This window comes from Planococcus citri, chromosome 3 (genome assembly GCF_950023065.1).
Source record: "Planococcus citri chromosome 3, ihPlaCitr1.1, whole genome shotgun sequence".
Taxonomy (NCBI): Eukaryota; Metazoa; Arthropoda; class Insecta; order Hemiptera; family Pseudococcidae; genus Planococcus; species Planococcus citri.
The window spans coordinates 3,674,166-3,687,943 of record NC_088679.1 but is presented as its reverse complement, the minus strand read 5'-3'; the positions used below and the strand labels follow the sequence as shown (position 1 = coordinate 3,687,943).

The 13,778-nt window shown below is 35.1% G+C and overlaps 2 protein-coding genes across 3 annotated transcripts in view; both read left to right on the top strand.

Annotated features, from left to right (window-relative positions):
• LOC135840888 (5-hydroxytryptamine receptor 1-like) overlaps positions 1-13,778 on the top strand; it is a 919,288-nt gene that overhangs the window by 675,435 nt on the left and 230,075 nt on the right. The gene's annotated exons all lie outside the window — the stretch shown is intronic.
• On the top strand, positions 208-13,206 carry LOC135838314 (ras-specific guanine nucleotide-releasing factor RalGPS2-like). Of its 2 annotated transcripts, XM_065353883.1 has the most exons (10): positions 208-493; positions 1,015-1,109; positions 1,198-1,352; positions 1,690-1,951; positions 7,553-7,716; positions 7,809-8,414; positions 8,723-8,833; positions 8,932-9,105; positions 12,333-12,445; positions 12,530-13,206. In XM_065353883.1, exons 2-10 carry the CDS (start codon positions 1,035-1,037, stop codon positions 12,649-12,651), a joined length of 1,782 nt encoding a protein of 593 aa, XP_065209955.1. In that variant the 5' UTR covers positions 208-493; positions 1,015-1,034; the 3' UTR covers positions 12,652-13,206. The 2 variants fall into 2 exon arrangements, with proteins under 2 accessions (XP_065209955.1, XP_065209954.1); XM_065353882.1 differs by lacking the exon at positions 208-493 and having other exon boundaries at positions 711-1,109.

Sequence of the window (13,778 nt, the reverse complement as noted above, 5' to 3'; positions counted from 1 at the left end):
TTTCAATCGAGCTGGATTTAATTAAAAATCGCGACTCTTATTCGTAAATCACACTTAACAATCCTTTCAAAGTGAACCGCTCGTTGAACCATGTCGAATATCCCAAGATGTCAAACAAACAAACCCTCCCATTCCTGCTGATTGGAGCGCGTTTTGATTATGATTTCAAATGATTAATTATTGATAATTGATCGTTTATTATCTATAGTAAAATAGTCCACTCGCGCAAATTTATCGTGCTGCTAATTTCCTTCTCGACGATTAACGTAGTACGAATTTTTGATCGCGAATTCTCGGTCTTGGCTCAGGCTGAACTCATCGATAATTCATCATTCTACCAAAGACATCTGTTCGCTCGCAAGATTATTCCTTCAGAGCTCAAAATGTTCACTGGGTCGACGACTGGTATGATTTCAAACCGTATTCGAGTCTCATTTTGACCGCAATTCGCCAGAATTATTTTCAAGACTGAATTTTCCATGCTAGAAACGACGTAAGTGTATCTTGTAATCGTTGGAAATTTTATGCAACCGAATGGAATTTCTTTCCTACGAATCCATTCGATGTAATAATATTATGATTCTCCCACGTTCCCCGGTTGCACCATGTTCTAAAGTTCATATCTATTATCAAGTTTGATAAAATAATTCGACGCGACGGTTAGTAGTGGAATACCCTGTGCGTATATATAGCTTTATCTCGTTCTAAGACTGCGATATCAGCTTATCTGCGTGAACTTCCGACACTCCGACACCATAGGGTATTCCATTATAAACACGACGTACGTGTGAAACGATTATCACTTCGTATAAAATTCATTACGAAGCGAATCGAGTCGAAAGATGGTGCAGTTTAGTTCAATCGAAACACAATAGCTAGTTAGAATTACTGCTCCAGTCGAGTTCTGCTTTCTGTGTTTACATAATTTTTACGCGCGTTTTATCGTGTAGAGTACATTTTATTCTCGAGTTATTTTCGTAGTATTCTAATCCATTTTTTTCAAAATGAAACTAGATTTTAAGAAACCGAGTTATATGGCGAAGACCAAATACACCGAGATTCCGAAAGATGAAGCTTACACCATTGTTTATCCAGAGTACGTTGAAAAGGTACGTTCTGCGTTCTGCTATCACTATCGAATTCTTACGTTTAAATTAACCGGAAAAAAATGCTATTAATTTTTATCCGATGATTTAGAAAAATAAAAAAGAAAAAGTCGAAGAATCGCCTTCGTTAGAGATATCTCATGGAGTATCCTGCGACGCTCCTTTGCTACAAGATTCGATCAAAGAAGACGTACCGGATAGCGGTTGCAGCAGACACCGTAGAAAATCGTCCGAAACTATTTTAAGGTGAATTCCTCGAATTTTACGTCACATTCGCGACATAGTTTCGAGTACTATGACGCCAATTATCATTTATCGTTGTATTTTTTTTTCAATTACTTCCTATCATACCACAAACGGTGAGCTCGATCGTGAGTATTCGTCGAATCATATTATGATACGTCAGATTATCTAAAATTGATAAAATTTTGAACATTCGATCAGTTCACTCGTAGTCGAGTACTCATTTCAGTCGTGTGTCGATCGTTGATCGTCGATCGTCGAATACTCTGGTGGTGAAAAAAATGGGCTTACTGTGTTCTTGTTTGGGTGATACTAAACGAAAGAAATCTAAAATTCGCAGGCAATGTACCGGAGGAACTTTACGAAACCGTCAACGCAAATCTCACAGTCTTCCGAGCAGTTGTTCGTTGAACAGTATCAGCAGCGATGACAGTGATATTTGGCAAATATCGGCCGAGGATTGCGCCACCCAGTTAACTCTTATGGATTTACCCGTATTCGCTAAAATAACCCCCGAAGAATTCATGTCGTGTTCGTGGAACAAACGCAATAAACTCGAAATCACCCCGAACATCGTCGCATTCACCAGACGCTTTAATCAGGTGAGTCGATAAACCGTCCATACATGTATTATTCTATTGTTACTCCAAAACCCAAACCACATTCGACTGGCACTGGCTATTGTATAAGTGTAAATACATTAATCAGCCCAGTTCGTGTATAGTTTTCAAAACAATCTTTCGACTTATTCCAATAACGTGGGCGAATGAGTAAAATTAGAGCGTTTGTTTTTTTTTCTCTCTCTCTCTCGCCACTCGCGATAATACTCGTCCGGTTCGCGGAATAATTCTGCTCGTCCTGTTTGGCATAAATGTACGTTTAATAAATCATCATTATTTTTAACCTTGATACTGTGAAAATTTTATGTGCATTTTAGAGCAACTTAAATAAAAGAAATAAACCAGCTCTCGTAAGTGCGAATAAATTTACATATAAAATGGTACACGCAGAATTTTACTTCTATTCCCACACTTTTTTTTTTTTTTATTCTTTATACGTACTATATAGGGTGCTCTACAAGTGTAAGTAAATGAGGCGATAATCGGTTAATTCGATGGACTCGACGACGAGTGATGTAATCGGCCTTGAAAAATTGACCACTTGACCGGTGTTGTACCTATGTATGTACTTAGACTCGGTTTAGTTCATGCAAGTTCTTTCTTCAAAGTTCAACAAAATAATTAACCAGTTTAAGAACCCATTTTTTGAAAAAAAAAAAAAAATTCAGGAGTGTTTTTTGATCTATGTCTATGTATAATGCAAAGTATGAAAATATTACGAATAATTTAGTTCTTATTGTTATAAGATGAATTTCTGATCAACAAACGTAGAGAAAATTGAACTTTCATGCCAAAAATTGGAGGTAAAAAACTTGAAAAATTTATCGATGATTTAGATTAGATGCCAAAAAAAAGAACTAATTTAAGATTGAAAATGAGTAATAGAAATTAACGAGTTTTAAATGCTTGTGTAATTCGTTTGAAAAATTGCTGTCATGACAATCAATTCGGAAAATTACAGAATTGCACGATTTTCAGAGGTCAGAAAAATTGAAAAGTGTTGAATAAATTATAGTATAATCAAATGAAAAAATTTAGAAATAATTAAAATGCACTTGAAGGTTGTAAAAAAGTCCAAATTAAAACAGACTGATGAACGACTCAACGTTTTCAAAATATTTGTAAAAATTTGAATCTTCTGAAGTATTTCAGTGAGAGCCCTTTCGACGAAATTCGCTCAAATTAGGTGTCAAGGTTTAGTTTTGCATTGAATTGGGGGGGGGGGCTTGAGTGGGGATAATCTTGATCCAAAATTCTCGTGTGTCCAAATGTTCAGGAGAGGCCAAGGGTGGAGAGATGGAGAGAAAATGCTCAAAAACGTCAACATGGGTATTAATCGAAAGGAAATAAAAAAAGTTGTGTATTCAAAAATCAATATCCTAGATCAATGTGAGAAGGGGGGGGGGGGTGGAATGGTTTTTCATTTTTTTCTTTAATCCTGGAAAACATTTTGTCACGGTTTCCATCCCTTCAAATTGATTTAGGAAGCTGAAATTTGGCATGTTCATTTTAAGACTGCTTCAGATTTTCTTTTTAGAGGTTTTGATTTTTTTAAACCCCTCCCCTCCCTCCCTCTTCCTCGCCTGTTTCTAGATGCAAAAAAGGGACTTATCGCGTCTTGATTTTCGATTTTGTGTCATCGCTGGAGCCCTTTTGAATTGACCTAGAAGGCTGAAATTTGACATAAGTAGATTCAGAGGGTGTTCCAAGAGTATCTAAGGGTGGATGGGGGTAGGCTTTTCAACCCTTCTGTACCCATTTCCAGATTCCAAAAATGTCGATCTTCGCGCTTTTTTGAATTTTTAAAAAAATTTTTCATCTTCGCCGGAGCCTGTCCAAATCAACCTCGCGATCAGAGGCTAAAATTTGACATGTTTATGAAGGGGTTTGATGTGAATTTTAGGCTTTTCAACCCTTCCCTTTTCTTTCCACAGGTCAAAAAAAATGGATTTTTGTGCCCTTTATACGGATTTTAATCTCCCCCGCCCCACCAACTTGGTCTAGGAGGGTGAATTTTGACTTATCTACGTTCAGAAGGTGTTCCAAAAGTGTCTTCTAGACGATTTAATTTGTCAACCTCTTCCTCGATTGTTTTCAGCTGTACATAAAAAAGTGAATTTTTGCGTTTTTGAAAATCAAAATTTGATCGATCGGAAATATCAATTTTTGAAAAAAAAAAAATGTAGATACTTCGAGCGAATTGTTTTTCAACAAAAAAAAAAAAAGACAAATTTGAAATAATCGAATGTCAAAAAATCGTTTTGTTCAGAGAAGAAAAGTAACTAAAAAAATTTTGAAATTCGCATTTATCAATTCGAACATGTTAACAACATGAGATCAATCATATAGTCCGGCATATGACAATAGAAGTAATTGCACCCCCCCCCCCCCCCGCCGATCCTCCGGGACAACTTTTTTCTTAAAGGGGACATCCTAACGAACATTTTAAAGCAAACTTGCCAAAAAAAAAGTTGGCCTTACAAAATGGTAGCCATTTTGATCGACAGGTCAGCCGAAATCGCAGATTTTGCGTTTCAACATAGGACTTGCACCAACTTTTTCAAACTTTACAAAGGTAGATCAAAAGATCATGCAAAAATTTATCATCTGTCAAAATTTCAAGTGCTAAAGTGGGTTTTTCGATTTTTGGTCAATTATTGAAACGAATTTAGGCCAAAAATGAGGGAAAAAAATCAAAATTTTACCAAATTGACCAAGAAAGCTGAAATTTGGGATATACCCAATTTTCGACATGCCAAATCTATTGGAAACGGTTTCAACCCGTTTTGTGCAGTTCTGGAGCCTCCAGCAGATTTTTGAAACTCGAAATTCCCACAAAATTCCATCAAATTGGAGTTGTAAATTTGAAATTTATTCTAAAAACTAATTTTAATACGCTACGAAGTACTGCAGGTGAATTTAAAGTCGTTTTGGATCCTCCAGCGACTTTTTGAAAATTCCTGAAGCCTCCAGCAGATTTTTGAAACTTTAAATTTTCACAAAATTTCATCAAAAATGGAGATGGAAAGCTGAAATTTGCTCTACACTCCAATTTTAACACCCTCTGAAAACGACTTCTGGTGGATTTCAAGTCATTTTAGAGCCTCCAACGACTTTTTTGAAAATTACTGGAGCCTCCAGTAGATTTTTGAAACTTGAAATTTACCCAAAATTTCATCAAACAACATAAGATGGAGAGTCAAAATTCATTCTGCAAACTAATTTCAATACGCTACGAAGTTGACTGCTGGTGAATTTCAAGTCGTTTTGGAGCCTCCAGCAACTTTTTGAAAGGTTGTATGACGTTTTTTTGGAAAATTGAAATTTCCTAAAAGTAGCTGGAAGCTTCAAAACCATTTGAAACCACAAAGTAGTCTGCGAAGTAAATTTCAGCTTGCCAACTCCATTTGATAAATTAATGTTGGGAAAATTTCAAGTTTCAAAAATCTACTGGAGGCTCCAGTAATTTTCAAAAAAGTTGCTGGAGGCCCTAAAATGACTTGAACTCACCTGAAGTCGTCTTCAGACGGTGTTAAAATTGGAGTGTAGAGTAAATTTCAGCTTTCCATCTCCATTTGATAAAATTTTGTGAAAATTTAAAGTTTCAAAAATTTTCTGGAGGCTTCAGGAATTTTCAAAAAGTCGCTGGAGGATCCAAAATGACTTGAAATTCACCTGCAGTACTTCGTAGCGTATTGAAATTAGTTTTTAGAATAAATTTTAGCTTTACAACTCTAATTTGATGGAATTTTTTGGGAATTTCGAGATTCAAAAATCTGCTGGAGGGTCCAGAACTACTCAGAACGGGTTGAAACCGTTTCCAATCGATTTGGCATGTCGAAAATAGGGCATATCCCAAATTTCAGCTTTCTTGGTCAATTTGGTAAAATTTTGATTTTTTCCCTCATTTTTGGCCTAAATTCGATTTTCAAAAATTGACCAAAAATCGAAAAACCCACTTTAGCACTTGAAATTTTGACAGGTGATAAATTTTTGCATGATCTTTCGATCTACTTTTGTAAAGTTTGAAAAAGTTCGTGCACAATCAAAATGGCCGCCATTTTGTAAGTAAGGCCAACTGTTTTTTGGGCAAGTTTGCTTTAAAATATTCCTTAGGATGTCCCCTGTAAGAAAAAAGTTGTCCCGGTGGATCGGCGGGGGAGGGGGGTGCAATTACTCCTGTTGTCATATATGCCGGACTATTAGGTTTGAAATTGATTTTTCATTATTCGGATATGATTAATCGTATGAGATCAAAAATTGCAGATGAATCGATTTTTTGGGATTCGATTGACAGATTTTCGATTATGATCGATTTTTTAATCCGAAAGTCCATTTTCAAGACTTGGATCGATTCTTCATTTCGAACATGATTGATCATATGAGATCGAAAATTGCGAATAAATCGATTTTAAAGATTCGATTAATCGATTTGTTCGGCTCCAAAGATATGGATTTTTGTGCCTCTTTTTTCACAATTTTTGTAATTTTATTTCATCTCTAGACCCTTATAAATTGAGCTAGGAGGCTGAAATTTAGCATGTATTGTGATTGGGGGGGGAGGAGATCTGCCCTTATCCAGCACCAAAAAGGTGAATTTTCGCGCCTTTTTTCACCATTTTGGATTTTTTCCAATCTTATTCTCACCTTATCTGAAAAGATGATATTTTTGAACCTTTTTTCACACAATTTCGAATCCAATTCGGTGGTTTGTATAATTTAATTTCGATAAATTTTCCTGAAATTATGCAAAATTCGTTTTACTATCACGATCAGTATTATTTTTATCATCTCTCGAGACGTTCGCAATTTTACGAAACACCTTGTGTTCGTTGAATCGAGTATTGTATGTCCAGTCCAGACCTTAGAGACTATAATAACGCCATATTTGAAAAACAAAGTGTACTTTTAATGAGACCTGGTGTACATTCGAAGCGAAAACACTACAAATAGGAGAACAGTACGTGCACAAAGTATTATAGGTCTATAAGCTATAGAGGTACAGTCGTCCATAAACAACAACGTTATAGTCGAGCTGTACACGACCTTGGAAATCAATCCCATCGTAGTTACGAGTCTGACTGATATTCATGTAAGTTAAGTACTGTTCATTTGTACGAGAAGAGTATAAGTATCTCGATAACATGTAATTAGATTACTCGGTTGATTGATTTGAATTACTAAATGTTGTCGGTTGGCTTGCCCTCACTTTTGATCTCAACATAGGTATAGGAATAGGGGTACCGAAGAAAAATCCGAGGGATATTTTTCTCTCTGGTATACAAAACATACCTAATAAAATGAAAAAAGGGAACTGCAATTTAGAAAAGAAAAAAAAATACCACGTAAACGTATATCTCATTCCATAATGGAATGTTTTTAACGAAATCTTCGCGTGTATTTGTGTGGCAATTACTACGTTCGTTTAGAAAAAAAAAAATGTGGCGGGATTTTTTTTTTCCTTCTTCGGTGTGTTTAAATGAGGCTGTATTGAAAGTCGTATTCGTATATGAATAGAGAGTTTACAAAGCTCGGAATTCTTATGGTAATTAACTGGATTTTGTTTTTTTTGTTTGTTCGCAGATTACTTTTTGGGCCGTGCAAGAAGTGCTGAAAGGTACGAATTGTAAAAGCAGAGCTGAAATACTTTCGCATTATATACGTATTTGTAAAAAACTCTACGAGCTGAATAACTTTCATTCGTTGTTTGCGATTATATCTGCGTTAAGAAGCGCTCCTATTTATAGGTAAACTAGACTCGGATGATTTGATTTTTTTTTTTTCGACCACCTTGTATGTTTATTACGTACTCATTTAATGGGAAATTATTACGTTACAGATTGAGTAAAAGTTGGAACTGCGTATCGAAAAAAGATAAACAAACGTTCGAAAAACTCAGCGCCGTGTTTTCGGACGAAGAAAACTGGAAGAAATTACGCGAACACGTGGAAAGTCTGAAATTACCATGTATACCTTATCTGGGCATGTTCCTAACCGATATCGTCTACGTGAATATGGCTCATCCGCACAGCGGCGGCCTCGAAACCGAACAAAGACGGTACAAAATGAACAACATACTTAGGGTCATCTCGCACCTGCAGCAGTCCCAATACAACCACTTAGTTCCTCTGGAGAATGTACAAAAGTACCTCAACTCCATTAATTATATCGAAGAATTGCAAAAGTTCATCGAAGACGATCAGTACAAATTGTCTTGCAAATTGGAACCGCCGTCGTCTTCGTCTTCGAACCAACAACACTCCAGTTGCGCTGCCACCGCTGCTGCCGCCGCGGCCGGTTGCGGTAATTCGAAAAAATCCTTCTCGTGTTCCATGGTCACCGAGACTGTCGCCAATTTAAACCTATCGCCGGCTAAATTACCATACAAGGTGTCCAATCCGGCTAAAAACGTCGGTCATCGGAAATGTTACAGTCTTGGTACGAAGTAAGTATCTCTGCACAAGTTCTTCCAAAACAAAGGGATCCCGATTATTGCATGAAGGGATTCCTCCATCCGCATTGCATGTTTTTCAAAAATCCATCGAGTCGGGTATCACAAAATGCATGCTTTATCAATCTATCGCGGCGCCTCTCAAAAACCGGAGCTTCTTCGTCGGAACTCGGAAGGATTAAATTTTACTGAAAAGTTCGTTTTCCAATTTTGAAAAATTATTAACCTCCGCTAAACCGACTCGAAATTATATTTCAGCGTGAAATTTTCAAAGTCGACTAATCTGGTGTTATTTTTTACAGCGTTTTGAAGAGTACTCCTGTTTGCGAATCTCATTCACGTCACTTGTTGGATGATTCTGTCATAGAAGATAGTGGATCTCATAATTTACAATCTAGAATTAGTATTATCAAGTGAGTTGTTCTTCGTTGATTCGTTTTTTTTTCTTTTTTTGAAACGCGAATTTTATTTCGAGTGTTTTTAATTCGTTCGATTTATTTTTTTCCTGCAGGCCTTTTTCTGTAAAAAACGACGAAACGAGTGAAACGGTCTTATTAGAAGGTTGTCTAAAGAAGAAAATCGTGTTTAGGCACGGTTGTCATCCTACAGTGTCGTCTTGGCATCGATATTGGGTTCAAGTATCTCCTTCGTCGTTGGTGTTCTATTCGCCTAAATGTTTCAAAGGGTGAGTAATCTCCAGTGCTTTACTATATTTGTGAGGATAATTTGCTCTTCAATTCGACCAAAAAACTGCATTTTCAACGTTAAATTTTTTTTACAAAATTTACTCGCTCAAAAACGAATGAAACCATTATTTTGTCGGAGGCTCTCCAATGAAGCGGGCAATTGCTCCCAAAAATTTGGAAACGAAATTGGAGAAAAAAAAATGACGTCTTGTAAGACCAAAAAAAGTTATGCCATGAGCTCTTCTCAAGTTTAAAAAAAAATTGAAAGATTGAAGAAAGTTTATCGTGATAGTTTTTCTTACCTACTCTGTGTTACCTCAAATCTTGGAGAAGTTATTCCAGGAGCCGCCCCCCCCCTACAACTAGAAAAAAAGCCCAATTTATCTCAAAGTTATCCATTTTCTGAGTCAGAACATTCCATTTTTTTTTCTTATTTTCTCCAAGTCGAAAAAAGTTGTGTCGGGAGGCTTCCATCAAATTGAAGAAATCAGAAAAATGAAAAAATCCCAATTTATTTGTCTAAAATGTTTGCATTCTTGATTCCGAATTGCTCGCTAGTTTTTGATTCTCTCTAAGGTCAAGGGAAGGTGTGTCAAGAGCCCCTCCTCCCTTTGGAATTTTTTTAAAAAATTGAGTTTATTCAAAAGTTGTCTTTTTCTGCGTTGAAATATTCCACATTTTTCGATATTCTTCATGTCCAAAAATAGTCATGTTGGGAGCCCCCTCCCCCTTCAAATTGAAATAATTAAAATTTATCCACAATTTTTATTACTTACCCATTTTTTTGATTTTCGCAGATTTCAATAAAAATTGTGTACAAGCCCACTAAAATCAAAAAATCAAAAAAATTATAAAATTTTAATTTGTCCAAAAATTTTCAATTTTTGCATCAGAATATTTCATATTTTTTTATTTCTTTCGGAGGTTAAAAAATGTTGGGTCAGAAGCCCTCCCCCCTCCTGAAAAAATTGAAAAAATGAAGAAATTCATTTAATCCAAAAAAATTTAATATCTGGGTCAGCTAATGATAATATTATGTATTTTTAATTTTCTTCATATCCAATTCAAGAAAAGTAGTGTCAAGAACTCCATTCCAAGTAAATAAAAATTAAAGAGTGAAAAAAATCCAATTTATACGTTTCAGCATCAAAATATTCAAAATTTTCGGATTTTCCTCAAAATCCAAAAAAAATTGTACTTACTTATTAAGGATCAGTCGAAAAAAATCGAACAAATTTAAAAAATCCACTCGACCTCAAAGTTTTTCATTCTCGAGTCAGAATTTTTTGATTTTCCTCAACTTCAAAAAGGTTGGGCTGGGAGTACCCTCTCTCCAGAGCCAGGTTAGAAAAAAAAATGGAAAATGGAAAAAATCTATCTCAACATTTTTTGTTTTTGATTCAGAATATTCCATGTCTTCAAATTTTTCATTTTTCTTGAGTTAGATAAAAATTGTGTCTAAACCTCGCCCTCTCTCCACCGTTGCAAAAAAAAATAAAAACATGAAAACCATACAATTTACACGAAAGTCTTCCATTTCATCTCCGTCAGAATATTCCATATTTTCGGAGTCCAAAAAATATTGTGGTGGAGGGTTTTTTTTTGGGGGGGGGGGGGTGTTTGTAATCACTTTTATATGAATATTCAATATTTTTGGATTTCCCCCCGAATTTAAAAAAATTTGTGTTCGAAGCTCTCCCTCCCCCTCTCCAAGTTGAAAAAAAATCCAGTCGACTTCAACGTTTTTTATTTCTGAGTCAGATTTTTTTTTGATTTTCCTCAACTTCAAAAAAGTTGGGCTGGAAGCACTCCCTCTCCAAGTCCAAGTTCGAAAAAAAAATGAAAAATGGAAAAAAATTCTATCTCAACATTTTTTGTTTTTGATTCAGAATATTCCATGTTTTCAAATTTTTCTTGAGTTAGATAAAAAATTGTGTCTAAACCGCCCCCTCTCCCCACCGTTGCAAAAAAAATAAAAACATGAAAACCATACAATTTACACGAAAGTCTTCCATTTCATCTGCATCAGAATGTTCCATATTTTCAGAGTCCAAAAAATATTGTGGCGAAAGTTTCTGGGTTTGGGAGGAGGGGGGGGGGGTGTTTGTAATCACTTTTATTTTAATATTCAATATTTTTTGGACCCCCCCCCCCCCCGAATCCGAAAAAAATTGTGTTCAAAGCTCTCCCTCCCCCTCTCCAAGTTGAAAAAAAATTGAAAAAATCAAAAAAATCCAGTCGACTTCAACGTTTTTTATTTCTGAGTCAGATTTTTTTTTTTTAATTTTTCTCAAGTCCAAAAAAGTTGTGCTGGAAGTACTCCCTCTCCAAGTCCAAGTTCGAAAAAAAAATGAAAAATAGAAAAAAATTCTATCTCAAAATTTTCGTTTCTGATTCAAAATATTCTATTTTTCAAATTTTTCTCGAGTCCAAGAAACGTTTCCTCTTCACGTTGCCAAAAAAAAAATCAAAACATGAAAAACATACAATTTACTCGTACCTAAGTCTTTCATTTCTGCGTTAGAATATTCCATTTTATTTTCTATATTTTCCCAAGACCCAAAACAGTCTCGTCAAAAGTCCCATCCCCTTCAATAAGTTGAAATAAAAAACCTGAAAAAATCCAATCCATAAATTTCTCAATTTTGTGCCACAATTTCTCTAAATTATCCCTTAATTTCTCAAGAAAAATACCTGTCCTAATCCCACAAGCTATTCTTGTGCTTTTATTCGGATTACCCCCCCCCCCTCTTGGATGACATTTTTTTTAATGGATATAAGAAGTACCTAAATTAATGTTGGGAAAATTATAAGTAGATAAGTTTCCAGGTCTGTGTCAAAATTATTTTGAATAGCCTCATTAAAAACAAAACCAAAAAAAACTTTCCCTCGACTCCTTCCTCAAACAATATTGCTTCAATGGTTCTTCTTAAGTGAAGCTCCTCAAAATTGGGTAAAAAATTTATTCAAAATGAAGACGGTAGGAATTTTTAAAAATTGGTCCAAGAGAGGATTTTTCTCAAATCGGGATCCTGCTTTATCACCATTCAAAGGAGCTAGACACTAATAAAATTAATGGTACAAATTGAGCAATTTGAACGAAATCGAAAGACACGATTTCAAAACTGGAGTCGGATTGATGTAGAATTATCTCTTACTGTTAGATGATTGTACCTATCAATTCACCTATCAGTTTTATAATATGATTATTGTTCGATTATTTCAGAGCCACTCGTAACGACTTCAAAAAAGAGCCGTGTAAAATCTGGTCAGTCGAAGGATCCATTGTCACGCTAGGAGACAACCCGGACGTATTTTTCTTCAAAGATACTCATCGTTGTAAGTTATTCTTAATTTTTTTTCATTAAAATGATTTTTATCCTCAAGACTAATAATTTTTTCCTCATTTTTTTCCCCACACAGCAAAACTGTATAAATTTCGAGCACTCAATGACTCAGCCGCTTTGAAATGGTATCGTACTCTGTATAATGTTGCAGAAGGCAAACGAGAAGAAATAAATCCTTCGAATCTAATTACGTTTTAGTGATTGGTGAAATATTCTACAAATTGTTTAAGTAGATAGCTTTCACAGGTAGTTTAACGTGTTTTTTTTTCTTTTTTTTTTTTTTTTGTATTTTGATTTAGTTACCAATTTTTATACCATATATATACATAAAAATTGTAAGAAGTCCTGGCGTTTACATAAGCATACAAAGTCACGTGTTTCATTATTCGTTCTCCTCTCCCATTTTTTTAGAGGTATATTTGTGTGTGTGTGTCGTGTGTGTGTTACTGTACGTGTGCGTAAAAATCGAACGAGACATCATAATTTTTTCTCTAAGTACATAAAAATTTCTCCTAAAAAAAATGCACTCAAACGTTAGTACTATATTTATTTATACCTAGGTACATAATTATGTGCTGATGTGTTATCGATATGCTATAATAATGCTTTTTGATGCGTTACAGTGACATCGTCGGAGATGATTGTGTTTTTCTACTTTTTATATGTATTATTAATTTTCATGCTGTTATTTTAAATAAAAAATGGAAAAAAATTGAAAAAAAAACCATGATAATAAAAATGATTGAAACATAATCGGAATGTGTGTGTGTTTTTTTTTAAATACGTATTATGTACTATTTTATCACCAGTAGGTATCGCAGAATTGGTTCAAGTGACAGATATTTTTATCGCGAGGAAATACCAAATACAAATATTTGGAATTATCAATGGGAAGTTCAACAAGTTCACGCTGTTTTAGAGTGACTGATATGACGATGACTGTGTCGTCGTAGTCGCATTTCCGGCCAGATCCATTTATATTGTAATCACCCACGTAAGGGGATTTTTAATACTACGCAAATTGACGCCTGATATTGTAATTTAGTTCCGGCGAAGTTCCCATTTATCGTGATGAGTCCGATGTGACGACGTCAATTAGTCGACATATTACGCCAATGTGATTATATCGTCGAATCTTGCATTTTTTTAAATTCGGAAATGCGATGATACGATTTCGAAATCTCGGGCTTCCTGAAAAACCCCCATTTTCTGTAACGAAATATTACGAGGAAGAGCTGCGACTGCGAGTAAAAATTATGCAACGTGTTTTCCGTTATCTAATTAACAATTCATTGTTCTACGATGTTAATTTTTATCTCATCGTC